Raw genomic sequence first — 16,233 nt, 5'->3', positions numbered from 1 at the left:
CAGATTTGGTTTAGATACATAGAAATCTATTCGCACTACAATCCCTGTAATGTTAAACAAACCTTAATTATGTAGCATTTTGAAATTATACAAGCACATAATATCGCCCCTTTGTATTAACTAAATACGGTGCCAATTCGAATGAAAGGAACGTGGGTTCTGAATAATAAATTACAAGGTGCCACAAGTGTGTGGTTAAAATGAACAGATTTTCTATAAATTTAAACAAAAGAACAGCAACAGGGTGGGGCTTATTGACATGGGGGATTTAAGACGTTTTTGGTAATACTAATATGAACTGCCATAAATAAAAAAAAAATGCAATTTTGAATGTTGTAATGTATTTCCACCAACAATTTATGATTTTAAAGCCATTTGAAATAAAAATTCTTTAATTCAACTATTACGTAATTCATTAATGAGCTTAAGCCAATGGGAAATTGAGGGTTTTCCACTGGGTACACGTGTTTGGCTGACAGATTTCTCCATGTATCTTTCTAAACAGTTCGATGATGCGGAGCACACTTTAGTGGTGCCAAAGTTCCTTTTTTATTCACTGTCCAAAACCACGTGCTGAGTTTGACAGTATGTCTTAGCTAGAGAACATACAGCCACATCAAGCAGGCAGGTGGCCTTCCTGAATGCAGCTGTTTGTCTCCGCTCTATGGTCTGAAAATCCACAGTGGTAAAAAAAAATTATATTACCAAACGCTAAAACAAGAATAACACTACACATGTTCTCATAATCAGCTTTAATCTGTAACGCAAAGCACTTCAAATTTAAAGAAACATATATCACTCTTCCGTTAAACAACAGCAGTTTCTTTCCCCTATATTACCATTAGTTATCCATAGTTTTTTTCATTACCAATATATTCACACAGGGCATCTTTAATTTGACACTGTACATGATAATCCTCATAAGATAAGGCGAATTACGTGGTTTAGTATTTTAAGGCACAGGTGTAATAGAACTGTAACATTATTTTAATGGCTGGTAAATGACGTGAAATCTGTCCAGCATATATACATTCGCGGTATAAATGAGCCTGGCTCATTTAGCAAAATTAGCATTTCACCTGTTTGAATGTGTGTTCAAAATATTACTATTTCAAATTACAAAATAAAGACAAAAAGTCAAAATACCTCAGTACATTTCTGCGAGGAACGCAAAGCTATATATATATCTAAATATAAAAATTTCCAACTAATATTCTTTGGTATGTTAATGTATTTTAACATGTGCTTGCTGACCAAGCATATCTGTAAAGGGCAGTTTGCATATATTAGATTTTCCTGCATTACCAGTTTATACTGGTATTTAAAGGAGGAATTCAGCTTACTTATGGTTCCACAGAGATTTATATGTGACAGACGAAAAACGTCCTGGTTAATGTCTATAACAGCATATCTGAAATTGATTCATGTAGTTTTTATGTCATATATTTTATTGTGCTGTTAAAATGAATTTGAGCTCATCTTATACAACATATGCTTCGTTGAAATCTATCTCCCATAAGGTTATTGTAAAGTATGCCCAATACCTTGTATCAGCCAGGTGGGCCTTTAATTAAGCCAGCCAGCATTGCAACTATCCACTAAGGATACAAAATCAGCAGGGAAAAGGGGAAGGTCTAAAATCAGGATACAGGAATTCTTTCAAACAAAGCAAATCAAAACATGGTCAAATGCTTATATGAAAAAAAACATTCAAAACTAGCACAGATGATATAAACCGAAGTATATATTTTATCAAGCAACAAAAATTGCCTCGATCATTTTTTTTTCTGAAATGCACACCAGGTGCTTTCAAAGGCAAGTTTTAAAAATGTCATTCTGCAATCAGAAACCCAGGCAGAATTTTAACAGAAAATTTAACAAAAAAAAAAAACAATTCTATAAGCGTACATTTCATTTGATTTAATACATCTCTCCATGGACAAAACGATTAGGTGAGTTTAAGTGTATAAATCTAGTCTGGTTAACAATAGAATGTTGCATTATAAGTTTTCCCTTAAAACAAGCATGGTTTATTCATCATTGTCATAATGTCTGTTTCTTTTAATAAGTTCCTCCAAAGACAGGGTCTCCCATTCATTCCTCCTCAAGTCATTTGTTCCGGTTCCAGTTTGTTCCAAAGCACTGCAGACATTTGTGGGAAAAAAGTCAGGGCAGCAATCTGATCCCCCTTGTTTTGAGTCACTTGATTCAATTCCAAAATCCAGAAGGTCATCCAAAAGAGAGGTCAGAGGCTTTTCTTTGGAAGGATCACCAGCCGTCAGACTACAGCCACTGTCGAGTCCTGAAAAAACGTCCTCCAGGAAGCTTAAAGAACTCAACGGTGCTACCTTCTCACAGAATAGGGTACTTTTTTGAAAAAAGTCATTAGATACACTATTCTCTGCATCCTCTGTATATCTGCCACCCGACGGTACAAAAGCGTCCTTTTCTTCGGCCAGCTTTAAGGCACTGTAGGTCTGACTCCATCTCAGACTTGTCTGACCGTCCTCCGGATCATTAACACGTAGACCTTCTTCGACGAGATACTCAGGTGTGACCTTTACGGTGGAGCCACCTGGAACATTATAAGTCATTTTAACGTTATCAAATTCCAGACACAAGGCCTTGTTCTTGAATAATAACCGGTTGTTGTTGTTGTTATTGGAGTTTGCATTTTCTTCCTCGTGCTGTGCCACCTCGCCATCGATCACTGTTACCGGCACGCTCTCCGACATCCTACTCTCCCCACTATCCTCTTTTTCACTTACACCTCCAGCACGCTCTGCCTTCTCGGCCCACTCTCTATGCACAATAGCCTGCACACTCTCCACCTCCTGACATACTCCAGCATCATTAGCTACTTCTTCTCTACACGCGTCACTTGTTCCTCTACTTCTAGGTGCACTCCATTCTGGCTCTGCCGCGTTTATCTCATTTTCTGACTCTTCAAGTTCCAGAGCTGGATGTAATTCTACATCTATTGGGTTGGTAGTAGATGTTGCAACATCCGCGGGCACCTCCAAGTGTGTGGCATGAATTTCAGCTGCTGCATTGTCTTCATTTTCTGGGATGTTTTCCATAAGCCCAGTTTCCATAGTTTCACTTCTCTCTGTCAGAGAGGATTCTTTGGATGTTCTCAAATGCTTTGGTACTTCAGGGACAGTCTTTGGAAGGCTGTGTTCGGGAGGCCAGCTTGGCTTGGTTAGCTTCACTTCATTATCAATGATAAAAGCATTCTTTGGTGATTCGGCCTGAGGGGGCCAGACAATCGCAATCTTGTTTTGCGGCTTCCTGGTTTCATCATGTGGTTTGTCGACATTGGTTGCCTTTGTCTTGGGGATATCGTTCTCTGCTGCGCTTATGCCGCTGCTTGAAACAGATCTTTGTGAAAAAGGCTTCTCAGAGGAGGGCTTTTCCGTGATTTTCTCTGACGTACTCTTTTGCATTTTGGAGTTCCACAGCTCCTTGTGAGCCTTCTGTCCAAATCCTTCGTCATAGTTGCCTTTGGACTTGAATAATTGTTTGTAATGTGGCTTGCAATACAAATGTCCATGGAGAGAGGCATAGTTGCCAAGGCTGCAGGAAAGAATTCAAATTAACTTTATTGAGAAACAAAAAAGCAGCCCAACTGTATTAAAGTTGGAGGGACCTACATGAGTTTATGTGTGATTATGATGACGCAGCAACGGCATTAGGTGTACTTGGAATTACCTTAGCTTAGCATTGCAGTGGAAACAGCAGAAGCAGGACCTATGGAAGTTTTGTTTGTCTGCGACCAGTGACTCCATTGGATACACCCTCTTCCGGCAGGCCGCGCACAGCTCCGACTCGGGAACTCGAGTTTTCTGAAAAGAATGCAACTGAATTAGGACCCCCAAAGACAATTTATTAAAAATGTGTAAAGAAATCTCCAACAATAGCATTAATTTACCATCTTCAGTTATGTTTTTTTTTTTTGTAACAGTGCATTACAATATCTTATTATTCAATAACTTCTGTATGGTAATATCAGTAAAACATAATTTAAATTGTAATTTAATGTACTTTTTAAAAGTAAAAAATATTGTAGCTAATTAATCATTTGTTATGATAGTACTAAACATAGTCTGTGTGGGTTTAAAGATTTTAAATGTAAATTTAAAAATATAGCCTTAAAAACAAGACCGACTCAATTAGTCACAACATTAAACAAAAATCGTGCAGTTCAGCCCCAAGGGTAAAGTAGTCTTTTTAAATAGGAAGCGTCACAAAAAATTTTGTTTCATTTCAAAAGTAACTACAGTGGTTTCTTTATAAATGATGATATAGCTTGGATTACAAGCAACATATCAAATTCTCATATACGAAGTAACCTAAAACCTAAATCACGCGCAAAACTGAAATAGATTTTACATTTCTTTGTAACTGTTAGTTTTTCCACTATTCATTTATCTAGTTTGGGGTTTCAATGGAGTTCCTGGAGGAAACTGTCATGAATGGTACCAGAACTTGCAAACTCCCGTATGTGTGTTATTATATTCAAACCTCATTATTTCTATATTTAACACATTTATTCATTTCTTGGGCTAACGATTAAGAATAGAATATCTGAATACAGAAGCAAATATAACATGCTGATATTCCACACACCTGCGGTATGACATGCACAGCAAAGTAAGAAAACTGCAGTCTCGCTCAGCAGGCAGCGAAACTAATGGTGAAACTCCTTAGCGCATTCCTTAGTACAAAAAAGCAGTACAACTTACTTTGTGTATAGTTATAAGTAGTTAGTTATACATAACTATACTTTGTGGGCACAGTCATAAGCTCAATACAGATATAATTTCCTTCATTCAGTATTGCTATATCCCAAAATAGATGTAACAAATAATCATTACCATTCTTTTTGTGAAAGTTTTCTATCCATCCATTTTCCAAACCGCTTATCCTACTGGGTCGCGGGGGGTCCGGAGCCTATCCCGGAAGCAATGGGCACGAGGCAGGGAACAACCCACACTCACACACCATTCACTCACACATGCACTCCTACGGGCAATTTAGCAACTCCAATTAGCCTCAGCGTGACTTTGGACTGTGGGGGGAAACTGGAGTACCTGGAGGAAACCCCACGACGACATGGGGAGAACATGCAAACTCCACACACATGTGACCCAGGCGGAGACTCGAACCCGGGTTGAAAGTTTTCTACTCCCAGAAAAAAAAGAAATGGAAGAATCTCCATTCAAAATTCCAATGAAACAAGACTTGTTAGTTAAGGTGATAAATACACACTTTTTTGCAAATGCATAAACACACTGTTATTGTTTATTAGCCTCTTCATGCTCCACAGCACAGTTTACCAGTCATGAGCGTCTCTTGCTGACGGGATACTGTCTGTGAAGTCTTCTGTTCTGTTACGTTATAGCCCAGGCTCTTGAAGACGCTCTCGCTTTCATTCCAGGTTTTTTGGAAGTTCTTCAGTAGTTCTTCAGGGGTGCTGTCCGTCAAGACATCTAGCCCTTGGACCTTGCCCTTCACTACGTCTGCATATGTGGGAGGGGCACACCGGGTCGTGATGTGTTCTGAATGCTGGGAGACTGTCGTGGCACATCTTGACCCGCTTATCTTATTACCAAATTCATCGATGCTGGAGAACGTCTCGCTGACTGACTGACTCCCGGAAAACCCCATTGGTTCGGTCAATCCTGACTGCAATGCCTCCTTCTGGATGGGCGGGGGAGACGTCTGCCATGAGCCCTTCTGCTGTCTCCAAGGGTTTGTCTGCTTTGAACCATCTGTCATGATTTCACGCATCTCTGACTCTGGCTTCTCATGTTTATGCTTTTGTTCCTTGACGGAGGAACTCTGCTCGCCCATTTCAAACATAGTTTTAATGGTCTTGATGTTGAATGTTGGAACCGGTTCCACTTGAGTTCCTTTTTGGTCGTCTTCAGGATCAGCGTCTTCAGTGTCACTTCCTAGTCTCTCTGCAATTAGAATAGGCTCTTTTCTTGTATAAACCTTCTGTTCTGGTGATTCAAATTTGTGGACAAGTCCAGAGAGATTTACCCATGGGACCTCCTCTTTTCCTTTTTCTTTGGCTTCTGTCTCTTCTGTGTCTGGGCCTAAGCGTTCTGGGATTTCAATAGGGTCCTTGCGTACATACATTCTGTTCACCTCAGCCTTCTGAGCCTCCTCAAAGAATTCTTTCTTGTCTTTCACTGATGCAGTTTCTAGCGTCGCCTCCGAGACTTCTGACGTCTCCACGACATGCGTCTCAATTTTGATCTGACGATGGAACGATGATGGCGATTCTACAATTTCAGATTTTTTCTCGGCTATCTGCGCGTGTTGTGACAGAGGAGGTGGAGACGCCCCCTGCGAAAGCTTAGCAGTGGTGTCCTTCAGCTTGGCCAGCTTGTCTGATCGGCTGAATGTTGGAGAAGGACTGGCCCTGTTGATCTGAGATGTTGTTGGGTCAAACATCCGTGGTGGTGGTTCAGGGGGAGTGCACGATCTGTGCATTGGTGGAGGTGAAGGGCCCACTCTTTGTGGAGAGCTAGCCCTCCGTGTAGATTCTATGGTAATATAAGTAGGTGATGGTGAGCGCATTCTGATTAAGGGTGAGGTCCCTCTAGAATCAGCTTTCTTTGTGTCAATGAACTTTTGCTTCATGCTTTCGTGAGAAGTCCTTCCCTCTCCCAATACTTTGTTATGAGCCTCCACTTTTGACGAGCCAATACTTATTTTCGATATTGCTCCACCAACACCTATCTTTTCAGATGCCAGTCCACTTCCAGGCTTTTCCGTGGCAGCGATGCTTCCTCCTAAATTCAAAACTTTCATTTGCGCAGCCGATCTTACGTAGACTAGGATGTCTTTCAGCTTCTCAATATTATCATCCGGTCTGACTTCTAAACTCCTTTTTGCCGCTGGATCTATTAGCCAGCTAGGGATTTTGATGAGGAGAGTCCTTACTGCTTTAGAGTCAATTTTCCCAGATGGTTCAAGTAAAACATCAATTTGAGAAAGCAACCTGTGTATTTCTTCACATTTTTGTGAGGCCTGCTGATTGGCCACCGAAGATGTACTTTCACCCTTTTGTGATGTTTTTCCTGTTAGCTTAACACCAATGTGTCTACTTTCAATTTGTGGTTTATCCTGAATCTGTGGCTTACTGGTAACATCTTTTTGCATTTGTGAGGTCTCCATTTGTTTTTCAACTTGAACTGTGCTTTGTTGCTGGAAGCTTTGCTGAACGTTGCTTTCTGTGATGATCACTTCTTCACTGACTTGATCATGTCCCCCGTGCTGCGCTTTGGCCTTCTGCATTTTTCTAACCTCCTTTTCTTGATTTCCCTTCATACATGACATCTTCTCTTTAGGAATAACAACAGTTTTCTCCTTGAATTTCTGCTTGGGTTTCAGCATTTGTGTTTCCAGCTTGCTGTCCTTTACAGCTGCAGCCTTCTCAACATGCTTCTCAGCTTCGTTGACGATTTCTGTGCTTTCCTGCACACAGCTTTCTGTAACTTTGGTGATTTCGCGAGTCATCTGAGAAAAAGCTTTTCTGTCTTGTTTACTTAACTGCTGCTTATTAGTAGCTTCTGCCGAAGATTCTTTCTTCTCAGTCTCCAGATTTTCCATCTTGTCAATTTTTGGAATCTTCACTGTTTTAACCTTGAAATTTGGAGTAACTTTCGGGATTTTTGTTGGTTGGAGAGGAACTTTACTCACTTCCCGGTTTAAGGAAACATCGGTTTGTTTCATTTCATCGGTTTTCAGAGAAGTTGAAGTTCGCATCTGAAGATTAGTGAAGTCTTGCACGACAGTCTGTTTAGAAATGTTGCTTTCTTTCACGACATTCTGAAGTTCTTTGTCAACAGCTGATGCAATTTTTCTAGCAGAGGGCTGACCCCTTGAAGGAATTAAAGGTTGGACTGATAAACCCCTTGATGGTGCCTGCACAAGCGCACCGAGTGACACTGTGTCTGATATAATTTTATCGATTATTGCTTCTGCTTCTTTCTTAGTTGTATCAGTGCTCACTGCTTCTCCCTTAGCTGTGTTGTCTGTGGCAGATGCTTCAGATGCAGCCTGAATAAAGGGTTGCACATCCCCATCACTTGCTGGAGAAGCTGGAGCTGTACCAACTCTGGTCTTCTCACTCTCCTCCCTCTGCTTGCGATACTTTTCCTCTGCAATCATCAGTGGAGTTTTGAATTTCCTCACACATGTTTTAGGCCTCGCAGGTACCGGTTCAACAGGTGGAGGTGGTAGTTTTATCTGAGGCTTATAAACTTTCTTCACCGGACCAGGTGAGTCTTCTTCTTGTGATGCAGTTCTCAGTGAATCTGTCGGAGCTATTTTTATTGCTTCCTCTTGTTTCCTTATTTCCTTTATATTTTGGCTGGATGTGGACAGGTCAGGTGCTATAATGGTCTGCTGTGCGGGCACCTGGAATATCTTGGTTGAAGGTGGTGGAGGAGTCACTTGGTTTTTCTCCACGTTGATCGGCCCTTGCCCAAACTGCTTATGTGCCTCAGGCTTTGGGATCTTATATAAGGAAGGGGCCTTTATGGGTTTGACAGGCATTTGTTGAGCCTTTGTGAGTGGAGAGCGGAGTGATTTTCCTGGCATGGAATCCAACTCTTGCTGCGATGGTGGTGGGGGTAGATAATCTTGTCCAGCTATGTGCGGTGGGGGGGGAGGTGGTGGTGGTGGAAAATGATCTAGATCCACAGGCGGTGGTGGAGGTGGTGGGGGCAGGTCAGAATCCTGCTTTGAGACAGAGGAAAGTGGAATAGAGAACATGTTACCCTCAGATTCCAGCACTGGTGGAGGTGGGGGTGGAAGAGGGAATTCAGACTCTGACAATGGAGGCGTTGGCAGAGGTGGAGGTGGCATATGGATATCTTCTTTGCCCTTCTTTATTGGCTTAACAAAACCCTTTCGATTCATGTCAAGGTTGCGGAACTCTGTCTTCAAGGTTTTAATATCATGCTTTTGCACAATTGTTTTGTGTTCTGCTGCTTTTGTCTGTACCTGTGTCGTAGTTTTGGTGTCTTGGAGGTGTCTTGCATCAGTGGTGCCCTGTGATGTATTTTTTATTACATTTGTCGCTCCTGTTGCTATTGCCTCCTGCGTGAGCTGATTGCCAGTGCTCACAGCTTTTGTCATGTTAGCTTGTGATGTATTTCCTGTCACGTGACTACTGATTTTAACACCCTGTACAGGCTTAGTGGTGGTCTTCGTCTGTGATTCATTTTTAACTGTGTTTAAGTGTGTCATTCCTGAGGTGCTTGAGGTTCTTGAATCATCAGTATCCAGAACCACTGTTTTCACACCTTTGCTGTGCTTTGTGGCAACGTTACTTTGTGACACACATTGGTTTACATTTGTAACCATGTTATTAGTCACTTGATCTGTCACATTTTTCTTCTTGATAATCCCAGGACCAGGGACTGCTACCTTCGGTTTTAAAGATGGTTCTTTAATATTTCTCTCTTCTGGAGTAGGAGACATATCCATCACTGTAGTCTGAGAAATAAGAGCATTATCCTCCTTGGTTAAGGACTGGCCTTGCGCTGACTTTATTCCAGCATGCTTGTTTGAGCTGCTGCGTAATTCATTTGCCTGGCATAGATTTTTGACTTTCACTGTCTTGCTTTCAAGCTTAGTCGCAACTGAGTATTTGTGGGCTTCCTGCTGAGGGGGCAATGAGGTTTTCATTGAAACGCTGGCTTCTTTAGTACCATCAATACTACTGCTCAGGTACTTCTGCTGCTTTCCTTTCAATAGGCCTTTTATTGTGCCCTGGACATCTCCTTTGATTGCCTCCTCTTTCTCCATTTGACTTTGTTCCTGCATGTCGTATAGCGACTTTATAGACATCTTCACGTCTCCCTCGGTGCTAGCTTTGCACTGTGTTTTGCATGGGGCTGGAGGTTCTAACAGCAGTTGTATAGTGCCTTTTACATCTCCCTGAACACTCACTTGTTGCTGGTAGACCTTCTTCTCATTAGAAGCGTCTCGTAAGCTCTGCATCGCCATCTGAATATCGCCTTTAACAATTTCCTCTTTCTCTACCTCTTTCACAGCCTGTTTAGCGTCTTCCAGTGATTTTAAAGTTCCTTTGATATCACCAGGCACTAAATCCTCAATGACAATCTCAACTTTGCTGCTGGCAGATTTTTCCAGGCTCTGCAGGGTCCCTTTAATGTCACCTGGGACAATTTCTGCTTTTTCAATCTCTTTGAGTTGGTATTGAGCCTCCTCCAGAGATCTCAGAGTGCTGTTTATGTCACCCTTGACTACTTCCTCTTTTTCAACCACCATCTTCTGGTTTACAGCCTGTGTTAGAGAGTCCAGGACTGCTCTCAAGTCCCCTTTCACAATGACCTCTTTCTGGATGTTATCTAGTGATATCACTGGTTCGGTCATAAAAACCTTGACCGTGTTGTGCACATCTCCCGGGACAATATCATCCTCTGCAACAGTTCGTTCAACCTGTGACTGATTTTGTTCCAAAATAAGTTTTGTCCCTTCAACATCTCCTCCAACGATCTTCTCTTTCTCCATCTTACCTCTCTCATCTGGCTCACTTTGCAGTTCTTTAAGATAGTCCAGGGCCCCAGACTCTATGCACGTGGAGTAAAAGTTCACATTTCCCTTTTCGGTGTCTCCCACTTTTATCTTCATGTATTGTTCCGGATTGTTCGGGTTGGACAGAAGTATGTTGATAGCACCTCGAACATTTCCTTTGATAATATCCTCTTTTCCAACACTAGTCTCTTGTTTATTAAGAAGAGAGTATATAGTCATCCTTACATCTCCCTTCTCGTCTTCCTGTATCAGAATACCTCGTTTGGCAGACTCATCCTCCTTCATCAGGTTGCTTATTGCTTCCTGAATATCACCCCGGATAATTTCTTCTCTTTCCACATTGATTCCTGTGTCTTGGTTGAACAGCTGTTGCACTATAGTGTTTATGTCACCCCTCTCTTCCTTATCTATAACAACGGTTTTCTCAGTTGTCTCCCTTCTGTTTAGCAGATTCATCATTATATTTTTGAGGTCCCCTCTAATTATGTCCTCCTTTTGAATTTCTGGAGCTTCTTGGTTCATGAGGTTGTACTTTGCCATTCTGACATCGCCAATTTCATCTGTTTCTATGAGTATTCCTTGTGACTTGACTATTTTCTGGGAGTACAGCTCCTTCAGAGTATCTTGGATGCTTTTACCGATTATCTCAGTCTTTTGCATGCTGCTCTCGTTAAACTCGTGAAACGGGGTTGTTTCAAAAAGCCACGTCGTTGTCTTCACATCCGCTTGCGGAATCTCTTCACGAGAAACGGCAACATTCGATTCATCCACCTCTTTAATCTTGTCAAGGGGCTGCTTTTCAAAAAGCCACACCGACTGTTTAACATCTCCCTTTAGCACCTCTTCTTTCGTTACCTTTTTCATCTCTTCGTACTCAGAGGCTTCACCATGTATCTCATCAATTGTGCGCGTTTCAAACATCCATGTGGCCGTTCTCACGTCACCTTTATGGATTTCACTGACACTGACCGTTCTGATGTATTTTTGCGATAAATCCTCAGACTCAAAACGTTGTTTGTTTGTTTGAACGTCACCTCCTTGAACATCATCCACAGTTCTAACCAAGAGCTTTGCTTCTTCTGAAATTTTATCGAGTGACTGGGTTTCAAATCTCCATCTCGCTGAGTTTACATCACCTTTCTGAATGTCTTCCTGTGTGACAGATTTAATGACATAGACCTCATCTGTGTCCCTTATCGAATCAAGGGGTTTGGTTTCAAATAGCCACCTAGCTCCAACAACATCTCCCTTCATCATTTCCTCTTTTGTGACTGTGGTGACCTCATGATAATGGCCCTCTTTGTCACGGATGGCATACAGAGGCTGAGTTTCAAACATCATGGTGTAGTTTTTGACATCACCTTTCTCTGTCTCATCACAAATTATTTTCTCCATTTTTGATATCTCTGTATCAGATGATTCTGCATGAATTTTATCCAAGGAGAAAGTCTCAAAAATGAAACGTCCCTTGTTAACATCACCTCCTTGTATGTCTGTCACAATACGGTTTTCTGTATGTTCTTCAGAACCCTCATTAATAGCATCTATAGGTTGATTTTCAAACAGCCACGTGCAGTTAACCACATTCCCTTTCTGAATGTCTTCTGCTTGAATGGTCTTCAGCTTTTTCAGTGTCTCTTTGGAAGTTGAAGTCATTATGTCAGAGGACTGGTTTTCAAATATGTACTTCATTCTGGACACATCTCCAGACTGAATATCAATCTCAGTAACTCTTTTAAAAGCAGAAGTGTCATCCCCTCTGATGTTCTCAAGATTCTCTGTCTCAAAAAGGAACCGGGCCATTCTCACATCTTTGCCATGAATATCCTCCTGGTCTACGGTGCATGTCCTTAGGATCGTTTCTGACTCATCTCTGATAGTGTCAAGTGACTGCGTCTCGAACAGCCAAGTGCACGTCTTGACGTCCCCTTTATGAATCGCCTCTGTTTCAGTGTCACCCTTTACCTCAGCCTTTTCATAAAGAGCATCCATTGGCTGTGTTTCAAACAACCACCTACAGGTTTTGACATCACCTTTCACAGTCTCTGTTGACTTCGTCGTCTCAGTCGCCTCATCTTCTACATTGCTGAAATATTTAATAGAGTCAAGTGGCTGTGTCTCAAAAAGCCATTTAGCTGTTTTCACATCACCTGACTCTGTTTCCTGTTTTGATATACCTTTAATGATCTGTAATTTGCTGATACTTTCATCAAACTGATCAATGGGACGTGTTTCAAACATCCATTTGCAGGTTCGAACATCACCCTTTACAATCTCCTCCCTCCGCACAGTTCTCACCTCATGATAAGCACCATAACTGTCTTGCATGGCATATAATGGTGTAGATTCAAAACGAACTTTGTTTGATTTTACAGAGCCACTTGTGACCCCCTCGACTTGGATTTTCTGAGTGTCATCGCATTTGCCTAAATCCATTGTTTCAAAGATTACTTTGCAATTTGAAACATCCCCTCTGTCAAGTTCTTGTAGGTTCACAGTTCTTATGCTTTCTTTCTTTTCTTCTCTGATGTTTTCAAGCGGTTGGCTTTCAAAAACCCACTTTTGATGTCTGACATCACCCTTTTCCTCCTCAGATGTCACTACTTTTTTAAGTTTACCTACTTCAGGACTATCCTTCAAAGCATCCATCGGCACTGTTTCAAATAAATGTCTAGCTGTTTGCACATCACCCCCTACAACCTCTTCCACAGACATTGGTCTGGCATTTGCAGTGTCTTTTAAACTGTCCATAGGCTGTGTTTCAAATGTCCAACAGTGCTTTCGGACATCAGCTCCAATAATCTTTTCTTTTTCCAACTTTGAACTTTCCCAATCTTCATCTTTAATAGAGTCTAGGGTCTTTGTCTCAAACAGCCACCTGCCTCTATTGACACCACCTTGAGAGTTGTCCTCTATTGACACCCCGCAAATCAGTTTCACTTGGGCAGGGTCTTTGTTTATCATGTCCAGAGGCTGAGTTTCAAAGAGCCAACGGGATGTCTTGACATCACCTTTCTCGGTTTCCTCACGGCGGACTTTTGTGATCTCCAGCATTTGACCAGAGTCTCCTCGAATGACACACAGGGGTTCAGTCTCAAACAGTTTTGTGGATGTTTTAACGTCTCCTTTGATCTCTTCCAATTCTGACTTCAGCTGTAGGAAATGGGACTCATCAATGGTCTCAGTATGGCCCAGAGAATCCAGGAGCTGGGTTTCAAACAAGTACCTGGCAGTTTTTACATCTCCACCAGTTATATCTTTTGTGCAAATAACCTCTGTGCTTTGATCTTCTTCCTGATATATCTTACTGAGTGCATCCAGTGGTTGTGTTTCAAAGAGCCAGGTTGCCGTGCGAACATCTCCTCTTGCTAACTCTGTTAACTTGCTAGCTTGCTCAGTTGAATCTGGGGTATCTGTGCCTAGAGCATCAATGGGTTGTGTCTCGAACATCCAGGTTGTGTATTTCACATCACTTCCTGCAATGATTTCCTGCTGAGCTATGCTTTTCTTGCTGTCTTCATCTGGAGTGTCATCTTTGATTGAATCTAGGGGTTTGTTTTCAAACATCCAGCGCATAGATTGCACTTCCCCTTTAAGAATCTCATCCCACTCAAGGTATTCTCGTTCGGGGCTCACTGACTTGATGGGACTGCTCTCAGAGTTCTCAAAAACATATCTGGCTTGCTGAACATCTCCGGTGACTTCATCTCCTCTCTCCAGCTGCGTCTTCTCAATCTCTGTTACGTCACTGAAAAAATCCCTTTCCAGGTTTTTCCGGACCTCCGGGTGTATATGCTTGTAGAGGCGTTTCAGCTCATACAAGTTCCTCTGCTTAGAATATTGCTCTTTATTTACAGACTGTCTAGCCTGGCAAAGTTGCTCAAATAGTTCTTGTTCACTGTCCTGCCCTTGACTTTCTAGTGGAACCAGCAGCAAGTCTGGGGGAGGGGGAGGCAAGTGCTCCATACTCTCATAGGAAGTGACGGAAGCACATGCTGAGGAAGAGGCAGCAACAGCTTCTTCTACCTTCCTAGTCATGGACGATGTTTCACATGTCTTGCTTGAGGAAACTTTAGATGATACACTGTGACTCGGGGCCCATTGAAACTGGTTGAAATCAAGATCAATCTTTTCGGGAAAAAAATAACCATTTTTTGATTAGCATGGATTCCATCCCGCCAGCAACAAATTTGTCACGTGCAAATAAAATAAATCTTCTTTTTGACACTAAGATCAACTGCAAACCCGGCTTGAAAATCTGCTCCTGCATGTGTGGAATGCTAATTTTTTCCATGAGCCTTACCTATGATAAATACATTAACAGGTCATCAGTGTGACTAAGGTAATGTTTCTATGAATCCACAATGTAGTTCAGCGAACTGAAGATCGTATTTTAAATCAGCCTGAGGAATCTGTAATCTGAGTTTGGAAAACACAAGGCAACAACAGCAGGTAATTAAACCAAGATACAGTAAATAGCTCTGATAAATATGCATGTAAATCTGCTATGTTTTATGTTGAATTGAATTGTAACTGTTTTTTCTGGTTTATTCGCTTTGCTTAGACTATTTCAGAAACCAGGCAATGTGTCTTGGTTGTAAGACAGTGTGTCTTGTTGCAGCAAAATGACTTGAATGAGCTTGTAAATAATTTTTATATCTCAGTTTCAACATAAAGCCAAAGGCTATATTCTTCTGAAGACAAAGCAGACCTCTCAAAGCACTAATAATTGAAAGATACTCCTGTAATTAATTGTCATTGTATTATGTGTGATTTTTTTAAAGCACTATCTGTGTTGTAACTTTCATATGATGGATCATTTGAGATATTTCATACTAATAGAGATAAATGCTCATTAGTAATAAAACACTTTGATACCTTAATTTGCTTGCTTGGTGTTGCATCCTCAATATGCTTTTCAAATTGCTGCTTTAAAACCTGTGTAGATATCTTCGGTATGTCCTCACCTCCGACGACCTTCACTAATGAAGGAAAACAAGATGACCCTCATCATCAAAAATTCACCGTGATTTGGAATGGATTTATTTCAAGTGAAACCAAAATTACAGTTCTAAAGCCGATTATGTTAAGTATCTGCATCACGTTTAATCTTTAATGTACAAAATTAATTGGACTTCATGATAGGTTTCCGATGGAATTTCAGTGGAACCCAAAACATGTGCATATATTATTCCGGTTAATGTGTTTGGGTAAAGCAAGTGACCATGTAAATTATACACGAAAGTGCTCACGTTCACGTTTAAATCTTACAGGCACGTTCTAGGAGAATGTTGGCCGTTCTGCTAATCGACAAATAATATGAAAAGAGACGTGTATGTGTGTGTGTGTGCGATGCATAACAAGAAGGGGGAAGCTACTTCACCTTTTCCATCAAAATGATTTTCATAACTGGAGACCACATTACTTTGGTGGGCACTCTGATCATAGTGGAACTGTAACGAGACAGAGATGAAGTATAATTATCGCAGTTGCTGCTCTGCGGGTTTTACACACTGGTAAATTATGAAACTGGAATAGACTCAGCAAACCATGCATGGAAGAGTGGAAAGTGAACTAAAACAAAGTCTCTGGCCTCTGGAGATGAGTAGGCCTATTTTCTTTTGTTGTTCTTTTTATTCTTCTACAGGA

General features: G+C 41.3%; 1 protein-coding gene across 4 annotated transcripts in view; it reads right to left on the bottom strand.

The window, feature by feature from the left end:
* Nucleotides 1-737: 737 nt before the first annotated feature.
* LOC125742844 (xin actin-binding repeat-containing protein 2-like) overlaps nt 738-16,233 on the bottom strand; it is a 43,043-nt gene continuing 27,547 nt past the window's right edge. For 3 of the 4 annotated variants that reach the window (XM_049015251.1, XM_049015254.1, XM_049015262.1), the window contains 5 exons: nt 15,968-16,037; nt 15,463-15,566; nt 5,340-14,712; nt 3,712-3,845; nt 3,438-3,576 (listed from right to left, as the gene is read on the bottom strand). In XM_049015251.1, the coding sequence (XP_048871208.1) occupies nt 3,751-3,845; nt 5,340-14,712; nt 15,463-15,566; nt 15,968-16,037 (9,642 nt within the window). In that variant the 3' untranslated portion in view covers nt 3,438-3,576; nt 3,712-3,750. Of the gene's footprint in view, nt 3,577-3,711; nt 3,846-5,339; nt 14,713-15,462; nt 15,567-15,967; nt 16,038-16,233 lie in introns of all 4 variants that reach the window. The other variant, XM_049015271.1, reaches the window with a different exon arrangement.

Source organism: Brienomyrus brachyistius, chromosome 1 (assembly GCF_023856365.1).
Source record: "Brienomyrus brachyistius isolate T26 chromosome 1, BBRACH_0.4, whole genome shotgun sequence".
In the NCBI taxonomy this organism is placed as follows: domain Eukaryota; kingdom Metazoa; phylum Chordata; class Actinopteri; order Osteoglossiformes; family Mormyridae; genus Brienomyrus; species Brienomyrus brachyistius.
The sequence above is the reverse complement of the archived record's forward strand: the minus strand, read 5'-3'. Positions and strand labels throughout refer to the sequence as shown.